At 38.0% G+C, this 19,486-nt stretch overlaps 2 protein-coding genes and 1 long non-coding RNA gene across 3 annotated transcripts in view; 2 read left to right on the plus strand and 1 right to left on the minus strand.

The window, feature by feature from the left end:
• The window catches only part of LOC148127349 (uncharacterized), a 68,577-nt gene extending 59,633 nt beyond the window's left edge, over positions 1-8,944 (plus strand). Inside the window, exon 3 of the long non-coding RNA XR_015742242.1 lies at positions 8,815-8,944. This is a non-coding gene — a long non-coding RNA (uncharacterized LOC148127349). The remainder of the gene's footprint in view (positions 1-8,814) is intronic.
• On the minus strand, positions 899-16,916 carry SLC25A46 (solute carrier family 25 member 46). Its single transcript, XM_026719813.2, has 8 exons — positions 16,578-16,916; positions 16,056-16,098; positions 11,392-11,449; positions 9,741-9,818; positions 9,420-9,520; positions 7,597-7,653; positions 6,584-6,641; positions 899-2,091 (listed from the first exon to the last, which is right to left on the minus strand). The coding sequence occupies exons 1-8, from the start codon at positions 16,813-16,815 to the stop codon at positions 1,513-1,515; spliced, it is 1,212 nt and encodes a 403-aa protein (XP_026575598.1). The 5' UTR covers positions 16,816-16,916; the 3' UTR covers positions 899-1,512.
• A 1,950-nt stretch (positions 16,917-18,866) lies between these two features.
• The window catches only part of TMEM232 (transmembrane protein 232), a 122,997-nt gene continuing 122,377 nt past the window's right edge, over positions 18,867-19,486 (plus strand). The window contains exon 1 of the mRNA XM_026719801.2: positions 18,867-18,973. The gene's annotated coding sequence lies outside the window, so the exon portion shown is untranslated. The remainder of the gene's footprint in view (positions 18,974-19,486) is intronic.

Below are 19,486 nucleotides of genomic sequence, written 5' to 3' on the forward strand. Positions count from 1 at the left end.
ATTGTTAAATACATCTTTCTACACCTTCCATTAGATCAAGTTTGGACCCAGAAGCATATAGACATTTAATGTATTAGGTTTTTGAAATAAAATTATGTCATTTTAAAAGGGAACCTACTATGGACTGCAGTCCAGAGTTGCATAATATACTGAAAGGACAAAAATTCTGCTCTACTATTTCAGGGGAAAAAAAGCAAGGATTTAAATAGCTAAAATTACAATATATCTCTGGTTGGGAAATATAAAGATCATCAAATTCAGCCAGATTTCTTAGATAAATTTCAATTCAATTCTTGAAATAGTATCAGCAGTAATGAAAACAACCTCTCTTTTACTTTAACTAAAATTTGAAAACAGAGATTGCAATAATTTCCAATTCAATCCATTTGAATTGAAGCTATTTTACTGTAAAGCAACTGTCAAGTGGAAAGCAAGTCATTCTGATCATTTTTGAAGTGTTTTGAGTTTGAAACATCTCTGTTTTTAGTTTAAAACAGCACTGTTCTGAGTTTAAACCACTGGGCTTCAAGCTTAAAATATTTCAAATTAATAATGGCTTTAATTAAAAGCTATGATATTGTGCTGAGAGAGTTATCAACAAAAAATTCCTTGTTATATATGACTTATATTTATTTGGAATGTATTTACTTCAATTGAACTCAAGTAACCTTCACTGGAAAATATTTTGATGTTGTCTTAAGCCAGGGAGACTAGAAAGCTAAACTAACATCCACTTATGATATTCTTCTGAGAACTCATATTGTGATGAGGCAGAATTCCAATATTGTATGAACAATTCCAGTAGTGTCAACTATAGCAAAATTCTTGTCAGCAATTAAGTAGAAAAATTTCAACCAGTTTTCTTTTACGCAAGTAATGGAATAATTTTCAGTTTTGATTTTTTTTGGGGGGTGGTACCACATACTGTTTAATCAACACAATATGGGGAGGGGGAAGTACACTGTAAAACAAGAATACAGTGTGTAAAAATGCTGTTTACATTTTGGATTATTGATATTAGCAAAATTGTTTACAGCAATTACGTGAAAAGTCCTTCAACAAAACTGACAAAGTACATAGTTTTCGCAGTTTATTCCAAGACTGCCAAATTAATTTTATCTTAACAATCTTTAGTACATGTGTCTCTAAGAGACAAGGCTTTAAATAGAACACAGCTTTATTTCTATGTAGCTATTGTTTATTTCTAACAGTTATGCAGCAGAAATTGCCAGCAGGAATTGTACCTACTATCTATCATCATTCTGAAAAATCATACTTTGCAGAGATTTATAAAATGCCTTCTAATATTTTATTTACATTTCAATATTTTAAAAGCCTTGTGTTGATCTACGCATTTCAATTTCCTATTACCACAGCCTGTGTAAAGGAAATGTTTGCCTTTGTTTTTATTTATGAAAGGAACCATTACTATATATTTAATCTTTCAGATTTCACTACTTGTACTTATTTTCTGAAAATGTAGCCAACTAAATGGCCATGTTCACTAAGTTATTAAGAAATGTTCTGAAGCAGTGTAGAATAAATAACTTTTGTAAGCTGTAATACAGCTACGTGCAGTGTGTACTGTACAATTACAGCCCCAAACCCTTTGTAAAACCCCAACATTCCTTCTTCACGTTTTATACTATTTATACAGTCTCTCATCCCTTCATACTGTGTATTGATGGGGAGAACTTCATATCCAAGGTCTGTATTGTCAATGATGGTGCGTGTCCCTTGAATATGAAGGCGATGCAAAACTGTCTCCAGTGGATAAAGCATAACATCTGCACAAAGACTGGCAGCAAAGCTTGCAATAAGTTCAGGAAAATAAGCATCCAACATGTTTTGTACAGAATTAGAGTTCTCAGCTGGGAAGCTTGAAGAATTCTCTTTCTTTAGGAAGAAGAGGACCAGTTTCTGTACTGCCGAGCTGATTATGTAATGAAGAACTCCATGCAGAACTGTTGGGAAGGTCAATGCCAATAGAGGGAGTAGTCGCTTGCTATGGGGAACTCCAAAGCCCATTGCTCTGCCTATGCCCTCTTTCAGGCAATCCAAAATTCCAGGATTATCCCGAATGATTTCACTCTGTAAGAGAACACAGTATTTCAACTAGGTAAATACCCTGAATTTATGATTACTGTGACTAGTTTAAACTTATTCAGAAAAATAAGTTGATAGAGTCTTATTAGATTTCCAACCTATTGTATTTCAGGTTGAATAGGCTTTGATTTAAAGCAGGTGTGTCCAACCCACAGCCCAGAGGCTGCATGCAACACTGGACTGCTATAACACGACTTTACCAGATTTTAACTTTTAAAATTATTATGTGATTTATATACATTAACTATATTATATATATTTATATGCGGCCCAAGATAATTTCTCTACACTCAGTGCAGCCCAGGAAAGCCAAAAGGTTGGACACTCATGATTTAAATATTATGCCAAATGATTGCTCTAAAGCTTATGAAATTGTGGAAGGCATAATTGAAAGTTTGGTTTATCCTCTAGTCTTATATTCACTTTATATTATCTTCTGTAATTGATCCATGCAAATTATACAACATTAGGTTTTTTCTGTATTCTAAGTTTTAATTTCTTGGTGACTTCACAGAATATAGTGAACCTCTAAAGGTAGTAAAAGGGGTTAAATATAGTTTGTAGAAGTAGTACAGGGGATCAGACATAGCTGTAAAGATTCTAGAACAGTGCTTCTAAACCTTGGCAATTTTAACCTGTGGAATTTTAACATGTATGTTTGTTAATCATCTAGAACAATGTTTCTGAACCTAAGCAACTTTAAAATCTGTGGACTTCAACTCCCACAAAAGTCCACAGATCTTAAAGTAGCTTAGGTTCAGAAACATTGTTCTAGATGATTAATGAACATACTCGGTATTTGCCAGCTTTGTTTTTTTTAAATTTCAGTTCAAGATCTTTGGCAGACAGAGTAGCTGTGGGTATTTGGAACCTCTGGAGACAAGTATCTTCTGGTTCTGGATGGGGTGGCATTGCCCCAAATAGTCCTGGTGTGCAATCTGGGGATCCTCCTGGACATGCTGCTCCCACTCAAACAGCAAATGGCAGTCATAACCAGGAGGACCTTTGTACACCTTTGGATGATGTGCCAGATGCGCCCACACCTGGACTGGGAGGCCCTGCTTACAGTAACTCGTACCCTTGTAACCTCCAGATTAGAATATTGTAACACACTTTACATGGGGTGCCCTTGAAGACCATTAGCAAATTTCAACTTGTCAGAATGCAGGGGCAGCAGGTAGTAACTGCTGCCAGATATATGGCACATGTAACACCACTTGTGTGTGAGCTGCATTGGTTACCAATGTATTTCTGGTAACAATGGTGAAATTCAAGGTGCTGGTGGTTTGAGACCAGGGTACCTGAGGGATTGCCTTTTTTCCCCAGTCTTTCTACCTATCCAACTAGGACAGAGAATGGACATGCTGCAGATTCCTTCAGCCAAAGAATGTCAGCTGGCAGGAGCGAGAAAGTGAGCTTTTTCTGCAGCACTCCCGGCTCTATGGAACATCCTCCCTTCGGAGATTAAAATGGCCCCAGCCCTGTTAGTCTTTTGTAAAACCTGGCTATGCTCCCGAGCCATGGCACCACATGAGCTAAGGGTCCTGCCTCCTGGCTATATTGTTAACAGGCCAAGATATCTTGCTCTTATGTGTAAATTAGATGTTTTAACATTCTCTATTGGTTTTAATGTTTTTACTGTTTCCATTACTTTAAAATGTTTTTTAATTTTTTATTGTAATGTATGTTTGAATTGTAAGCTACCTAGAGTCATTTACTAACTATAGAAATCAATCAATCTATCAAATAAATCCAAATAAATAAATAAATAGGGACTGGAATGCACAGATTTGCAACTATCATGCTTCCAATGCAGATAAAAATTGATTATGAAGTTCTTAGAGTGCCACCAAGTGGTAAGCACTTTGAAAAGCAATGCATAGGAAGGAAACTACTTGCTGATTTGTCGGCCACGTTAGTCTCAAAACAATTATTGTTCATTATAGTTAATATGTTTTCCACATTACAGATTAAATCAGTGGTTCCCAAACTTTTTCAGTCCACCGCCCCTTTGGTGCTACAAACTCATCCTCAGTGCCCCCCACCCAGGGTTGGGATTCAGATTTCTGTGGGCGTGGCCTAAATTGAGGGTGTGGCTTTGCTGGTCATGTGACTGGGTGGGTGTGGCTTGCTGGTCATGTGACTGGGTGGGCGTGGCTTGCTGGTCACATTACCGGGTGGGTGTGGTTTGGTGGTCATGTGACTGGGTGGGCATGGTAAGGTGACTGGCAAACCAAATACAAGTGTCCTCACTTAATGGCCAGTTGTTTAGCAAGTGTTCTAATTTATGACTGGCCTCCCCAGAGCTACTTGACCTGTTTTTGGAGTTTTGACAGCCATGCACATACATACACACACACACTCCCTTCCAACCGTGCTGGAGCAGGCCATTGGACTAGAATTGGCAAAGCATCTCTGATTAGATTCTAGTAGTGAATAGAATCTAATCAGAGATGCTTTGCCGATTCTTGTTGATTTTTATTTGTATTTCTTTATTTTATGTTGCTGAGTTACATTGACATGTGTGTCCCTTCTTATGCACAAACCAGAAGCTTTTGTGTTTCTTTGCAGCAAAAATGACCGACCTCTGGCTTTGCTCTACTTTTCAAATGTGCTGCCACTGCTGCATTCTAGGTGCCGGCCCCACAGGTTCACCCCATTGAGCCCACAGCATCGAAGGGACCTGCCCAAGCAAGCCCAAGTGTAGTAGTGCACCAAGTCAATGGGGTGAGCCTGAGAGAAGGAAAGAGAGAGGAAAAAGAGAAAAAAGTAAAGAAAGAGAAAAGGGAAAGAAAAAAAAAGGACAAAGAAAGGGGGAAATGGAAGGGACAGAAAGAAAAAGGAAGAAAGGAGGAGGGAGGGAGGAGAAAGATAATGAGATATCTATTCTAGTCCAATCACCTGCTCCAGCAGGATTAGAAGGGAGTGTGTGTGTTCTTGTAATTTACCAGCACATTTTGGTTTTGCCTTCTTCAAAATTGGCACTGTAATACATTGGGGAAAAGTAATTTTTTAGGGTGGAGATCTGGTCCAATTGATCCTGTTTAAAGCCTCAAGAAAATGTGAGAGCTTCATTATAGTCTTGACCATGTTTCATCCACAAAACCTTTAATAGAAGCCAAAGATGTTTCAACGTGGAAAAGGACCTCAGTCTAAACTAGGCCTCATTTCAATCGGATGCATCAGGTCTGCTCTCTCTCTCTCTCTCTTTCTCTCTCTCTCCCTCCCTCCCTCCCAGACTGGCTTTGCTCTACTTTCCCAATGTGCCAGCGGGGCCGGTTATTCGAACATGGATGGATGGATAGACAAGTAGGTAGGTAGGTAGGTAGGTAGATAAATAGGTAGGTAGGCAAGCAGGCAGGAAAACAGACAGAACTTTTGGATGTAGGGATAAGTAGGTAGGTAGATAGATTATATTGGTAGATAGGTAGGTAGGTAGACAGAAAGACAGGCAGGTAGGTAGGCAGGCAGACAGACAGAGACCTTTTGGATGGATGGACGAACGGACAGACAGACAGAATGCAACAGCGGCAGCACTTTGGGAAAGCGGTGGTGGCAGCTTTTTCCAATGAGATGCCGCATTCGAGGTGCCGGCTCTGGTGCAGTACAGCAGTCAATGGGCCTGCAGGGCCGGTGCCTCAAACGTTCCCTCTGCCACCTCTTAGCACCCTGCAGGCTCACCCATTGACTGTTGCATTGCTCTGGAGCCGGTGCCTCAAACGCCCCCCTGCCGCCTCAAACTCCCCCCTGCCTCCTCTTAGTGCCCTTCTGCCGGCCTCCTTGGGGATACTAAGAGGTGGCAGGGGGGCGGCACACTGAATGTGGCCGCGGCGGCACGTAATGTGCCACCGCTGCCACATTCAAGGTGCTGGCTCTGGAGCGGTGCAACAGCCAGCGCCTCGAATGCCCCCCTGCTGCTTCTTAGCGCCCTTCTGCTGGCCCCCTTCGGGACACTAAAAGTTGGAAAGGGGGCGTTCGAGATGCCGGCTGTTGCACCACTCCAGAGCTGGCGCCTCAAATGAGGCTGCAGTGGCACGTTACGTGTCGCCGCGCCGCATTCGACACGTCACCCCTGCCACCTTTTAGCATCCCCAAGGGGGCTGGCAGAGGGGCACTAAGAGGCAGCAGGGGGACGTTCGAGGTGCCAGCTCTGGAGTGGTGCAACAGTCAATGGGTGAGCCTGCAGAGCCACAGGGGGCGGTACCACCCACTTTGGGAACCACTGGATTAAATTAAGTGATTTAAAGAAATCGAATGGAACCCTGACAGAAAGAATGTTATTCTATTAAAAAATAAATATATGAAACCTGATCTTCAGTTGCATCTAAGAATTTTGGAAATTTTAACTATGCTCCTTCAGAAGCAATTGGTCTAAGACAGAATGTAAAAGCTCAGTTCCAAGGCTACAAACTTCTGATTCCCTGGGAATTATACAAAAGAAAATGCAAATATGTATATATATAAAATCAAAACTTACTTGCACAGTTTCAATCAAACTTGCTGAATAAAAAGGCATTGCTATGATACAAGTCAACCTAGAGGAATAAAGACAGTTACTATTTTGATAATCAAAATCCAATTTGCTAAAATCCAATCACATATTTTAATTTCAAACATCCCACTCAAGAATAACCTTAATTCTTTACAATTTAATTTATTTCACCCATACAGGTAATTCTCAGGTTGCAAGGATAATTGGAACTAGAATTTTTGTCATCAAGTGATGTGGTCATAAAAGCATGATGTCACATGCAATGGCAATTCCAGCAGTTCCTGTTGATGTTATTAAGTGAAGACTGGGGGATTGTTAGGCAAAGACACTGCATCTTCCTACTTCCTGTCAGCTACCCTATTGACTTTGCTTGTGGGAGGCTAGTAGGGAAGGTCACAAATGATGCTCACATGATTATGGGCTGTTGCAACTGGTCCTAAATGACAACCAATGGCCAAGCACTCAGATTATAATCACTTGACTTTGGTAGTACTGGGATGAATGAATGGTTGCAAGTCAATAACTACTTGTATTTTCTATTTCTTCAAACCCATTTGTGTATCATTTTCTGAATAATACTTAAATTCATTAATTGGAAAGAAGTAAAAAAGAAACGAGAATTCATCCTCAGTTTTTCAACTATGCTAATTTGTGTGTATGCATCAAGGCAATCATAAGAATAAAATGAAGAAAACAGATTTTAGTATTAAAAACAAATACTACAACCTGAAAGTCTCAAATTTTCCACAAATTGGTCTGTTCACGGTGTTGGATTACCTTTTAGAATTTTCAGTCAGAATGGTATTTTTTTCTATAATGGGGACTTCTGGATTTGGTACTTCAACAAATCCAGATAATCCTGCTCAAGTTGATGTTGTTTATTCTACAACAGGGAGAGTCTTGTTATGCTTACCATTCACTTTTGTTTTGCCTATGTGGTTATTAATTTGAAACTATGACAACAGCAAGCACCAATAAAAACTGACAATCATACATACGCTTTTAGGGTCAGATGTCCTCCTATTTGCCTGGGATTCCATTTGTATGAAATTTCTCTGAAAATTTTAAAAAAGATCTCTTATTCATTCAGCAATTAGAATATACACCAAGTCATTACTTTATGCTATGTTGAGGGATGTCAGAAGCTCACTAGGAAAGTTGCGAATGGCGATCCCAGGACATTAGGATGTTGCAACCATCCTAAATACATGCCAGTTGGGAAGTACCTAAAGTTTGATCACGATTGTGGGGATGCTACAATGGTTATAAATCTGAGAACTGGTCACAAGTCACTATTTGCAGTAACTCTGAACAGTCATTAAATGAATAGTTTTAAGTCGAGGATTACCTGTGGTATGTTTTATTTTACTTATTAATACCAATCTTGTTACTTACGTTAAAACTGAAGAAAAATTAAGACACGCTTATGAACAATACAGAACTGGTAATGGAGGAAAAGTTGCATTATAAAGGCAAAATACAGAGTCCCCAAAGGATAAGAAAAGGTGTGTATTCGTTGATATCTTATACAGCAGAATATCTTACTAACTGGTAACTTTCTATAACAAAGTCTATCCTTTTTCTAGAATTGCTACTAATATCATTTCAGCATACATTATTATTAGTTTACAATGCATCTGAATAAACAATATAGGTAATCCTCAACTTATGACCACAACTGAGCCCAAAATTTATGTTGTATATAACCTCTCATCACACTTGTTAAGAGAATCACTGCAGTTGTTAAATTAGTAATAGGGTTGTTAAGTGACTCTCGTTTCCCCATTGATCTTGTTTGTCAGAAGGTCTCAAAAGGGGAATCCTTTCACATTCTCCTGGGACGCTGCAACTGTCATAAATTATTATGACATGAGTCAGTTGTCAAGCAACTGTGGCAACTGTCTTAAGTGTGAAAAATGGTCATAGGTCCCTTTTTTCAGTGCCGTTGTAACTTTGAACGGTCACTAAATGAATTGTTGTAAATTGAGGACTACTGTACCTGTAGATATAATGCTATATTCATATTAGATGTTAAAATAATTTCCTCAAAAATATGGTTTATCCAAGAATGTGAGCATGCCTGCTTTATACGGATGATTCTAATCCAGACAGCTTTATTAGACATCCTGGTTAGTCTGCATACACGTGATGGACCTACCTTCACAAGCATTTGGAACATGCTTGGTTAATACCAAACTCTCTTCTTCCTCCTACAGGCACAGGTTAGTAGATCAGCTCAGCAAAGGAAAGGAAGTAAGTGCCTCTAGAAATATTGCCATGTAGCAGTAGCGTCCATGTAACACTAAAGACGCTTTTTTAACATTCCCCAGTCAGCAGAAAAGGGAGAAAATCAAATATATAAGCTTCAACTGAATTAGAACTGGAACTGGGTATGTCTAGTCTAGTTAAAAGAAAGGCTAAGGCGACATGAAAGCATATTCCAATATCTAAGGAGCTGCCACAAAGAAGAGGGATCAACCTGTTCTCCAAAGCACCTGAAGGATGGACAAGAAGTAACAGATGGAAACTTCAAGGAGAGATCCAGACTAAAACAGGAGAAATTTCCTGACAGTGAAAACAATCAGTGGAACAGCTAACCTCCAAAAGTTGTGGGTGCTCCAACCTTGCGGGTGGTTGGACTTGAAGACCTCCAAGATTCCATTCAACTCTGTTATTCTGAATGATTCTCATCATAAAACAATTATTAGAGTGGCTTATTTTTTTTACCAATTCAAACAAATAATCTCTCACATATATATGAACAATTATTAATATTTTACTTAACACAATGACAGAACACAATAACAGAAAATGATTATACCTTGGCAAGGGTGTGAATTCACTGATGATGCCTTCTGCTCCAAGGGCTATACCCTGGACAATGAAAGTACTCCCCATTCCTTTCCAAAGAGCTCTGGGGCCCTAAAATTTAAGTTATAATTTGTTCAGTATTGGATGTATTGAAAAAGCTGATGTTAACAAATAATAACCTCTTTACATATTGCTATTTTGTACTATTACACCATATGAGAAAGTCACAGTGCATAAATCAAATCAAAAACAATAGAAAATTTATTGTTCTTTAAAAACTTGTAAGTTAAATTTAGAAATAAATAACCTCCAAGTGAGAGTAAATACTAACCTGGGTTTTATTGATGCTATACATAATGTTGATGATTGTAAAAGGAGTAAGGTGATAATTCTTGGCATGATAATTAACCTGAAAATATAAAGTATATACACAAGTGTAAAAATGAGCTGTCCTAAATTCATATAATTTATAATATGACATATATCGATGTGGTTCATATATATGCTAGATCGCTATTGCTTATTTTGTGTAGACAAATCATGATTACAAATCTTTAATGATGTGTGTGATTTGGATCCCTTGGATCTTTAGATGCAATAAATGTTGCATGAATACTTTTACATATTAAAAAAATTAATCGAATCCCATATATTAGTGACAATAAATTCAAAACAACATTTTTACATCTAAATTTATATTCCCTTGCACTTAAATTAGAAGTTCCAGATTTTGGATCCAAAGAGTCCTAAAGTGGCATGGACATCTTGTTTTATCTATCTTTTCTTGTTTTGCACAATAAACTGCATAGAAGAATTAAGAAATACCCTTAATGAAAATATGGACTTTTCTGAGCCATTATGGCTATGAGTAAAACCAGCAAAAGGTATGAATGCCTTTAGAGATTCACCAACAGGTACAGCAGTATTGCCTGTTTCAGATCCAAATGCTAAAATGCATGTCTTCAAAATATTAGGATGACGATTTTTAGATCTTTCAGAAGAGATGCTTCAGAACATGATGGAGCATATATGAAGTTTCTTTTTTTAAATCCATGAAGTTCCTGCTTTTTTTTTTTTTTAAGGATTGTGCTGCTGCTTTCGAAGCAGCTCTGAAATGTCTCCATATGTGTATATGTACAAATATACACGCATCCATAGGGAAACAACTGACAGTGGTTTATGAAGCTGTAAAGTTATCAATGTTGTATTGATTCAGAGAAGAGGTGTTTATGTGTTCCCAGAGGCTCCAAAACACTTATTCCAAAAGATGTGTATAGCTTGAATGAATTTCCTTAAGTATTTTACCTTAAGATTGGCTACACTGATAAGGATTTCAACAAATTCATAATTTTGGAAAAAAGGAGGAAGCTATTTCAACTTCTCATTAAAATATATAAAATATTAGACCAGAGTATAAATAAAGTTTAAACTAGGAACAATATAAAAGATGATCTCAGTGAAAAGCTATTCCAACTGTCTGAAATAGAAAATTCAGTTCTATTTTATTAAGTGGTTCAGTTAGAGCAGTAAAACAATTTATTTACTTGGTGTGGAACGCAAAGGTGCTTTTTCAGGAGGCAACTTGACTTTCTTGGTTTTTCTTTTGAAGACATTTTGCTTCTCATCCAAGACACTTCTTCAGCTCTTGGATAAGAAGTGAAACATCTTCAAAAGAAAAAAAATAGAAAGTCTAGTTGCCTCCTGAAAAAGCACCTTTGGGACAACCATGACCTGGATGACTGAGAATCTCTACAAACTTGATGTAGAAATGTGAGTTATTTGGCTGTATGTTATGCCAGGTTAAACTAACTTCATAATCTTGATATTTTCTATTTTACAAAAGGGAAGAAATACATTTTTAATATCAGAAGAAGTTATAAAATTGAATACTAAATATGCATGGAACCCGCTGTCCTAATTATATACAGAGAAACACAAAACAAATGTTTGAATAATAGCCTACAACAGCCCAAAGAATTTACCTGGCATTGCCGACGCAAAACAATGCAAGGATGAGCCAGCACATTTTCTGTGAATAAACTGTGAAGAAACAATTATTTTAAATGCTCAACTTTCATTAGAACATTAGTCATTCTAATTTGTTCAACTGTGATGTCTAGGAAATTAAGATTTATAACATATAGCTAACTCTCAATAAGCTTCACACATACATCTATCTGCCTTCTGCAAAAATCTATGTTGTATATTGAACTACAGCTTCTTTTGCATATATGAAATACACAAAATATTTGTTCTAATATGGAAAATTGTTATGAGTTATTCTGCTTCTACAAAATAAGAAGGCAGGGATAATGTGAGTAGTATGTTTCTTTCAGTAGCGATCTGCATTGAATGCATAGCATATGTTCAGAAGCCCCATTTATCGAAACCAAATAACCACTCTGTTGATTAGAAGATGGGTGCTGTTTGGTTTTGAAGAGGTGTGTTGAATTCTGATGAAGCAAAATACCTGCCCAAAATAAGCTCATTCTAATAGACAACCTATGTGTTTCTGATATAACTTCCACAATCTTTTTTACATTTCAAAGCATCCAGGTTGTCCATCTCTGCTGAAAGACAAAGATGGGCTACTATAACATGTCAGTAGCCTGGCAATACAGAGGGGAATAAAACCTACAAACCCCAGCAAAATTAATTCATTTACAAAAAGGAACATACATAGGTATTAGACAGGTTTGATAACTGTCTAAACTAATCAAAACTGTCAGTTTGATAATGTCTAGAAATCGTGAAATGTGAAATACTTGTTCTCTATTTGGTTTACATGAACTAGCTATGAAATCCATTTATATAGACACACAGCCACAAAAAACCAAAACAAATCAGCATATCACATTAAACAGCCAGACAGGAATTATTGTACGTTATGATCCGTGTCCAAGACTTCATCAGTCAGCCCTGCCACATGTAAGCAGCAAGAACTGTATAGCTCGTTTAACTACTTGTGTGAGAATGCCTTGCTACTTAAAAAAGGAAGGCATACTGCACTACTGGCACTAGTTGCTAGGCAGCACACTTCTTAGGGGAGGGGTTATTCTCCCCTATGGTTACAATGGAACCTTTAAAAAGCAGCAGTTAAAAACCACCACAATGGCCAATTGGCAAAGCCCATCCTATTAGATTTGTGGTTTTGTTTTACCCTAGGATAGTGAGGGAAATGAGTAGTATGTGTCTTTTCTCATGAGAAATTAATCTGAGAGTTATAGTGCTTTTTGCATGGCCACTTAGATCTATCAACTTATAAAAAAATCTCATATAGCGAGCATCCCCTCAAGCAACTTCTATACTAATTACAACAAGGATAACAAAAAGTTTATACATACTTACACCATGTGCACAATTATTAGGCAATTAATTATTTTGACCATATCATTTTAATGCATATTTTCCACCTTCAAGCTGTATAAACTTGAATACTTAGTTGGCATAAGCATATCAGGTGATGTGTATTTGTGTAATGAGGGAAGGTGTGGCCTAAGGAAATCAACATCCTATATCAAGGTGTGCATAATTATTAGGCAGCTTCTTTTCCCCATGCAAAATGGGCTAAAAAAAGAGATTTAATTGACTCAAAGTCAAAAATTGTAAAAAATCTTTCAGAGGGATACAGCACTGCTGCAATTGCTAAGATATTGGAGCACGATCACAGAACCATCAAACGTTTTGTTGCAAATAGTCAACAGGGTCGCAAGAAATGTGTTGAGAAAAAAAGACGCACATTAACTGCCCAAAATTTGAGAAGAATCAAATGTGAAGCTACCAGGAATCTATTATCCTCCAGTACTGTCATATTCCAGAAGTGCAACCTATCTGGAGTGCTCAGAAGTACAAGGTATTCAATGCTCAGAGACATGGCCAAGGGAAGGAAGGCTGAAACCCAACCACCACTGAACAAGAAACATAAGTTGAAATGGCAAGACTGAGACAAGAAATATCTGAAAACAGATTTTTCATTGGTTTTATGGACTGATGAGATAAGATGACTCTTGATGGACCAGATGGAAGGGCCTGGGGCTGGATCAGTAATGGGAACAGAGCTCCATTTTGACTCAGACGCCAGCAAAGTGGAGGAGGGGTACTGGTATGGCCTGGTATTATTAAAGATGAGATAGTTGGACCTTTCTGGGTTTAAGATGGACTCAAAATCAACTCCCAAACCTACTGCAGTTTTTAAAAGACACTTTGTTCAAGCAGTGGTACAGGAAAAAGTTTGCATCTTTCAAGACCACCATGATTTTTATGCAGGACAATGCTCCATCGCATGCATCAAAATACTCCACTGTGTGGTTAGCCAGTAAACATGAAATAAGAATGACATGCCCCTCTTTCTCACCTGACCTAAACCCTACTTAAACAGGAGATTTATGGTGAAAGAAAACAGTACACCTCTCTGAACAATGTCTGGGAGACTGTGGTTGCTGCTGCACAAAAAGTTGATCGTCAACAGTTCAAGAACAGTTCAAAAACTCCATGAATGGAAGACTTATGACTGTTATTGAAAAGAAGGTTGGCTATGTTGGTCACTGATTTTTTTTTTTTGAACTGTCAGAAATGTTTATTTGTAAATTTTGAAAATAAATGAGATGGGAAACTTTAACAGATGAAAATAAATGAGTGAGATGGGAAAATTTTCATTTTTCATTTAGTTGCATAATAATTCTGCACACTAATAGTTGCCCAATAATTGTGCACACATAGATATTCTAAGAAAGCCATAACCTCACTTTTACTTTTTAAAATATTCTGTTTTGAGGTTTATTAACATTTTGGGTTGACTGAGCACTGTAGTTGTTCAATAATAAAAATAATCCTCAAAAATACAGCTTGCCTAATAATTATGAACATAGTGTAGATAGAATTAAAGTATATTATATCTATACATTTTGTGCTTATATTATTAAAAATTCTGCTTTCAATAGAATGACGCTACTGAAGAAAATCCATATATATGTTGTAAGTGTTGTAAGTCACATTTTTCAGTGCCGTTGTAACTTTGAATGGTCACTCAGTAAATGGTTGTAAGTTGAGGACTACCTATATTTACAAGTCCAAGTTTTCCAAAATATTTTTGGGATTTCTTTACTAATTTCTTTGATTGTGAAATTGTTTTAGTATTGAATGTAATACTAGTCATGAGTAAGAAATTTAATTTATATACAGAAGCAACCGTAAATAATTTAAATGCATTCTAGTTATTACTTTTCATGGTCTTTTATCATACCAGTATATCTCAGTATATACTAGTATAGTGTTCTAAAGTCTAATAATATTTTGGGGCAATTATTTATTCCAATTTGCTCTATAATGAATCTAAAGTTTCAGTAGATGTCGGATATGTTGAATGGAAATTATCTAAAAAGATTTTTAAAATCCTTTATTTCCAAAGTAGACTAATGGTAAACAGGGGTCATAAAAAGTGCATTGAAATGACGCACTGAAATGACGCACTGAAATGACACATTGAATTGCAATGCATTGAAATGGCACATTGAAAGTGCCCAATTGTCTTTTAGTAACCACAAATTCATGAGATTATATTCATAGTGGATTAGTAAAAGGCTAAAAATTAATATGATCTAAATAAAATATGGAAATAATTCAGGACTCCTGTCTTAATTCTTTTACACTACATCAAAAGCCAGAATCTTCAAAACATTTATGTGGCCCAACATCAAGTATAAAAACTCTTAAGACCCTTCTTATATAAATTTTTGAAAGAAATTGGATTTTTACAGAAATAGAAATTTCGATTATCACTTCAGTCTACATTGAAAACACATTACATATTGGGCTGAACAAACAGAAATCCTTTACTCCATCCAATTCATCAATTTAGATCTTATTGGCAAACTGTTAATAAGATTTCAGGATTGGATACATACATTGGCAAATTATGGCTAACTTGTTATAATTAAACAACACTTTGCTCAGATGAATTAATGATTATTTCCAAAGAGATGAACTTCTTTCAGTTATGAGTTGTTTTGAAAATGCATCATTCCAAATTTTCACTAAGTTGAGACCAACTTGAAGAACTGTTGGTTCAAATTGAGACGTTAAACACAATCTCCTTCTAGATCAGAGGTGGTATTCAGCAGGTTCTGACCAGTTCTGGAGAATTGGTAGCAGAAATTTTGAGTAGTTCGGAGAACCATCAAACACCACATCTGACTGGAGATTTTACAGTATCCTTCCCTGCCATGCCCACCAACCCATGCCCACAGAACTGGTAGTAAATTTTTTTGAATCCCACCACTGTTCCAGATGAGTAATTTTTTCTAGTGTAGCTTTACTGCAAGCATTAGTACTAATAGCCCAAAACTAGGCAAGAATATGAATAGCCTTGGTTAGTTAGCAACATCAGATGGGATTCAGATATTATAAGCCACTTAGAGTGATTGATTGACAAGGGCAGCCACAAAAACTGAACATATATCGAGTATTAAATAGTTACTTAACAATATTAATAACTGTGTTAGTTATGAAAACACAACAACTGTAACATTTTGTTTAAAGTTTTAATGGCAGTATTAAATTTCTGAATTACACAGTGGGCATGAACTTTTTTAAAAAAGGGGTCTTTGCACTTTAAAAAATGCCACTAATGAAAGATTAGACCTCTTACCTTGCCAAGCCAATCCCAAAGCCTGCAAACCGATTTATTTGCTCTAAAAGAGAGATAACCATCCATTAAAGCCAGAACGTGAGCAACACATTTCGGTATAGAATTTTTACTATTCATTGCAATAAATTATACAGCAAATCCATAAATTTTAGCACATTAGGCGTCTTTATTAACTGCAAGATATAGAATGTTTCTAAATAAGTTAAATATTTAATTTCCTTGTATCTCTTAAATAATATTCCAAATACTGCATAACTTTTTTGCGGCGGGGGGGGGAACAAGATGCTTCCAAAAAGAGTCACACCTAAAGACATGGATTGCAGAGAGCTGGATAGCATCCAAAAAGTGTAAAAAGAATGTAAATTAGCACACCGTTTCCGGTAGCTTTATCAAGCGGACCTAACCAATAAGGACTGCGGAGCAGACCTGCCTGACGCACTGGAGCACCTGCTGCCTAAGGGCGGAGGCCAGGCTCTTAATCTGCACGTGCCACTCCCGCACTCGACGATTTGTTTTACGCACCGGAGTTGGTGCCAGCACCTCCTAGGTACGGGTCCTCGTTGAGCCCAGCCGCCACCAAAGGTGTGCCTGCGGCGAACTGCGGCGTCTTTTCACCCCAATGGAGGTTGCGGCTGCCAGGAATGTCAGGCGGGGTAGTGACCCAGTGGCCTAGATCCGGCTTGGCCGCGAAGCCTCCGGGCTCCTCTCGGGCGCTCCGATAGCCCAGGCCGTCGAAGCCCTCGGGGCGCCGCGGATGCATTGGGCAGTGAAAGCAAGCAGGATCGGGGAAAACCAGCAAAGAGACAAGACCGGGAAGAACGAAGTGCTGCGGCTCCCACTCTCTAAGCTTCACTTCCGGGTGTCAACCGGAAGCAAACCCCGTTAGCTTGCCGAGCGGTATGATTTCGCCTGGCTAGGAACGTAGGCTTCGTCCGAGCTTGGCGATTACCGGGAAACTGAGGGTAGTTGTCTCGGTCTAGATGGGGATTTCCCAGCAATTAGGTTTTGCAAGCTAGAGTGGAGGCAGAAAACTATTCCAGAAGAATACATGGGAAAGCATGTATATAATATTGCTAAGGAAACCTTTGTGTGTGAATCATATTTCCAATTGGGTCTCATTAGTCTCCTTTTGCATTTTTAAATGTTTCTTGTATGAGATATGGAGAGGTTCGTACAAGTGAACACAGATATCTAGAGTTGTAACGCAGCTGAAAAAAAAATACCAGCATATCATCATCCAAACAAAATACATTGATGAACTGTTTTACTTTTTATCATGTTTTATATGAAGTGAGTACATATGAATTTCTTTGAATTTGCAAGGAGCCAAGCAAATTGACAATAGTATATTCTAGTGATGTTCATAACATTTTCCAATGTTTAACATAGCAAGGGCAATATACAACAAGTCCCCAGTGTTTGAAGATTAGTGTAATTCAGTTCTGCAATTGCTCCTAGTAGTTGGGTCTATTTAGGGGTTACAAATACATATCCATGGTACAAAACTGATCTTTATAGTAAAGCTGAGTTACAGTTTTTCTATAGTACTTTAAGCACTCAATTGCTCAAAAGGTACTGGTATGCAATAGTCTGCTTTACTTGCCCTTATTAATCCATACTTTGCTTAATGGTGGCTATTGACACAATTTGCCCAGTACCAGCAAGATCAGAAAGCCAGAGAGTAATAGTTGCTAAGATTAAGAACTAGAATTGGGCAGACTGAGGTTGAAGCTCATTCTTATCCATAGAGGCATATTGGGCGCCTTTGTTAGCCCAACCTACTTTACATGGTGGGAAGAAACTTCAAAGTCACTAAATGAATAATTGTAAGTGAAGGACTACCTGTACTACTGATTTTTGATAGAAACGTTACAAACCTTCTGGACCACATTTGACTACATTGGTGGACCTCCATCTGTGTCTATAATTTTAAAGGAAGCCCCCACTCACACCCCATCCATAGCTGAGAAATGAATGGCAAATGTTTGAATTCCCAAGAACTTTTTAGATAAATAGTATAAAAAGGGGCTGGGGAAGATGCAGATAAATACAAAATCAGAGTCACCCAAGTGATTTACCAGAATTGCATTTATGAATCAAATGAATAGTTAATATTGGTCATTTATTCAGGAGGAAGAAATAGGTTCGTAGTACTTCTGAAAACACAAAGGCCAATTTCTTTTAATTCCCTCAACACTGTTCAACTCTCCTTAAGATTTATATTGACTGTTTCCTAGTATGATTTGATTGCTTATTGTACCCTATGACTATCATTCTTGACGAATGTTTCTTTTCTTTTATTTGCACCAAGACAAATTCCTTGTGTGCCCAACTACACTTGGCCAATAAAGAATTCTATCTTTTGGATTCAGCTCTCTCATTTTATTTTATTGGGGTGGGGTGCATCTGTTTAAAATACTTAAATTCCCAGAAGGCAGACCTTCTCCGGCTCCTTCCACGTCTCTTGCCTTGAGTTCGCAAAGAAAGTGGGGAAAGAAGAAACAAACTACATTTGTCATTAAACAATCCCGGTATTGATTCCCGCTACACATAGCTCCTGTTTACAGCAGCGGCATAATACAAAACGCGGCGCAGGAGTAGCCGCCAGGGAGCTGAGATCTCAAGCGCTAGAGATTTATTTATTTATTTGATTTGTCAATTGTTTACAAGATAATAAGTATAAGTGTATACATAGTTTTGAATACATGAAATGGGTACATATAAGAAAAATAAAAGAAAAATAAAAGAAACAATAGGACAGGAACGGTAGGCACGTTGGTGCGCTTCCTCTCTCACACTCCGTGGAGTTCCGTCCTGCTGCGTCCGTGGCAACGGTCGTCCCGACTCCTGAAAACCCCGCTAAGGTGGCAGCGTGGGGCCGAGGTGCGTGTTCTTTTTCGCCGCCTCCTGCGAGCCCGGTAAGTTTAACAAGACAGTCGCGGATGCGGTCCAAAGTCGGAAGCTTTGCAAGGGAATGATTTTAATCCCGGCAGGTTGCCTGGTAACCCGGTTGAGTTGTCCTTACCGCTGGTTTGTGAGCTGCGGTTCCACGTCTGTCCCGCCCAGGTGAGGGGCAGCACCGGCGGGATTGAGCTAGTTAAGCGGGCTCCTTTGGACCTGCTTCGTACTCGTAGTACTGGGGACTGGAAACTATATCTGAAGAAAGCGCTGAGAAATAATCACTTCCATCCTGCGCCGAGAAAACAGTAGGAATAATATTGGTTGCTTAGGTGAGGACGGGAGTTCTGGGCTGTAAAGTTTCTGAGGACCCGCTAGAGGGCGGCAGTTAGCACGGTCTGTTATTTCTATCGATTTCTGCATGTTTTAAATCGGCTCTTTTCCCATTCACAAATGATATTGCATTTTATTAAATGGCATTTGTTTAGGCTAAAAAGGCGCTCCTGGGCTCCTGATTATTTGCCAATACAGCC

Source organism: Pseudonaja textilis, chromosome 2 (assembly GCF_049901715.1).
Source record: "Pseudonaja textilis isolate UNSWEBS1 chromosome 2, rPseTex1.2, whole genome shotgun sequence".
NCBI lineage: Eukaryota > Metazoa > Chordata > Lepidosauria > Squamata > Elapidae > Pseudonaja > Pseudonaja textilis.

What these genes read in the sequence shown, in the direction of transcription:
- SLC25A46 (XM_026719813.2), bottom strand. Translation starts at nt 16,815, where the DNA reads ATGCATCCGCGGCGCCCCGAGGGCTTCGACGGCCTGGGCTATCGGAGC. An exon ending in TTTGGGATTGGCTTGGCAAG is followed by an intron (nt 11,450 to 16,055) that starts GTAAGAGGTCTA and finishes GTTTCTTCACAG; the next exon opens with TTTATTCACAGAAAATGTGC. An exon ending in GAATTCACACCCTTGCCAAG is followed by an intron (nt 7,654 to 9,419) that starts GTATAATCATTT and finishes TAAAATTTTCAG; the next exon opens with AGAAATTTCATACAAATGGA.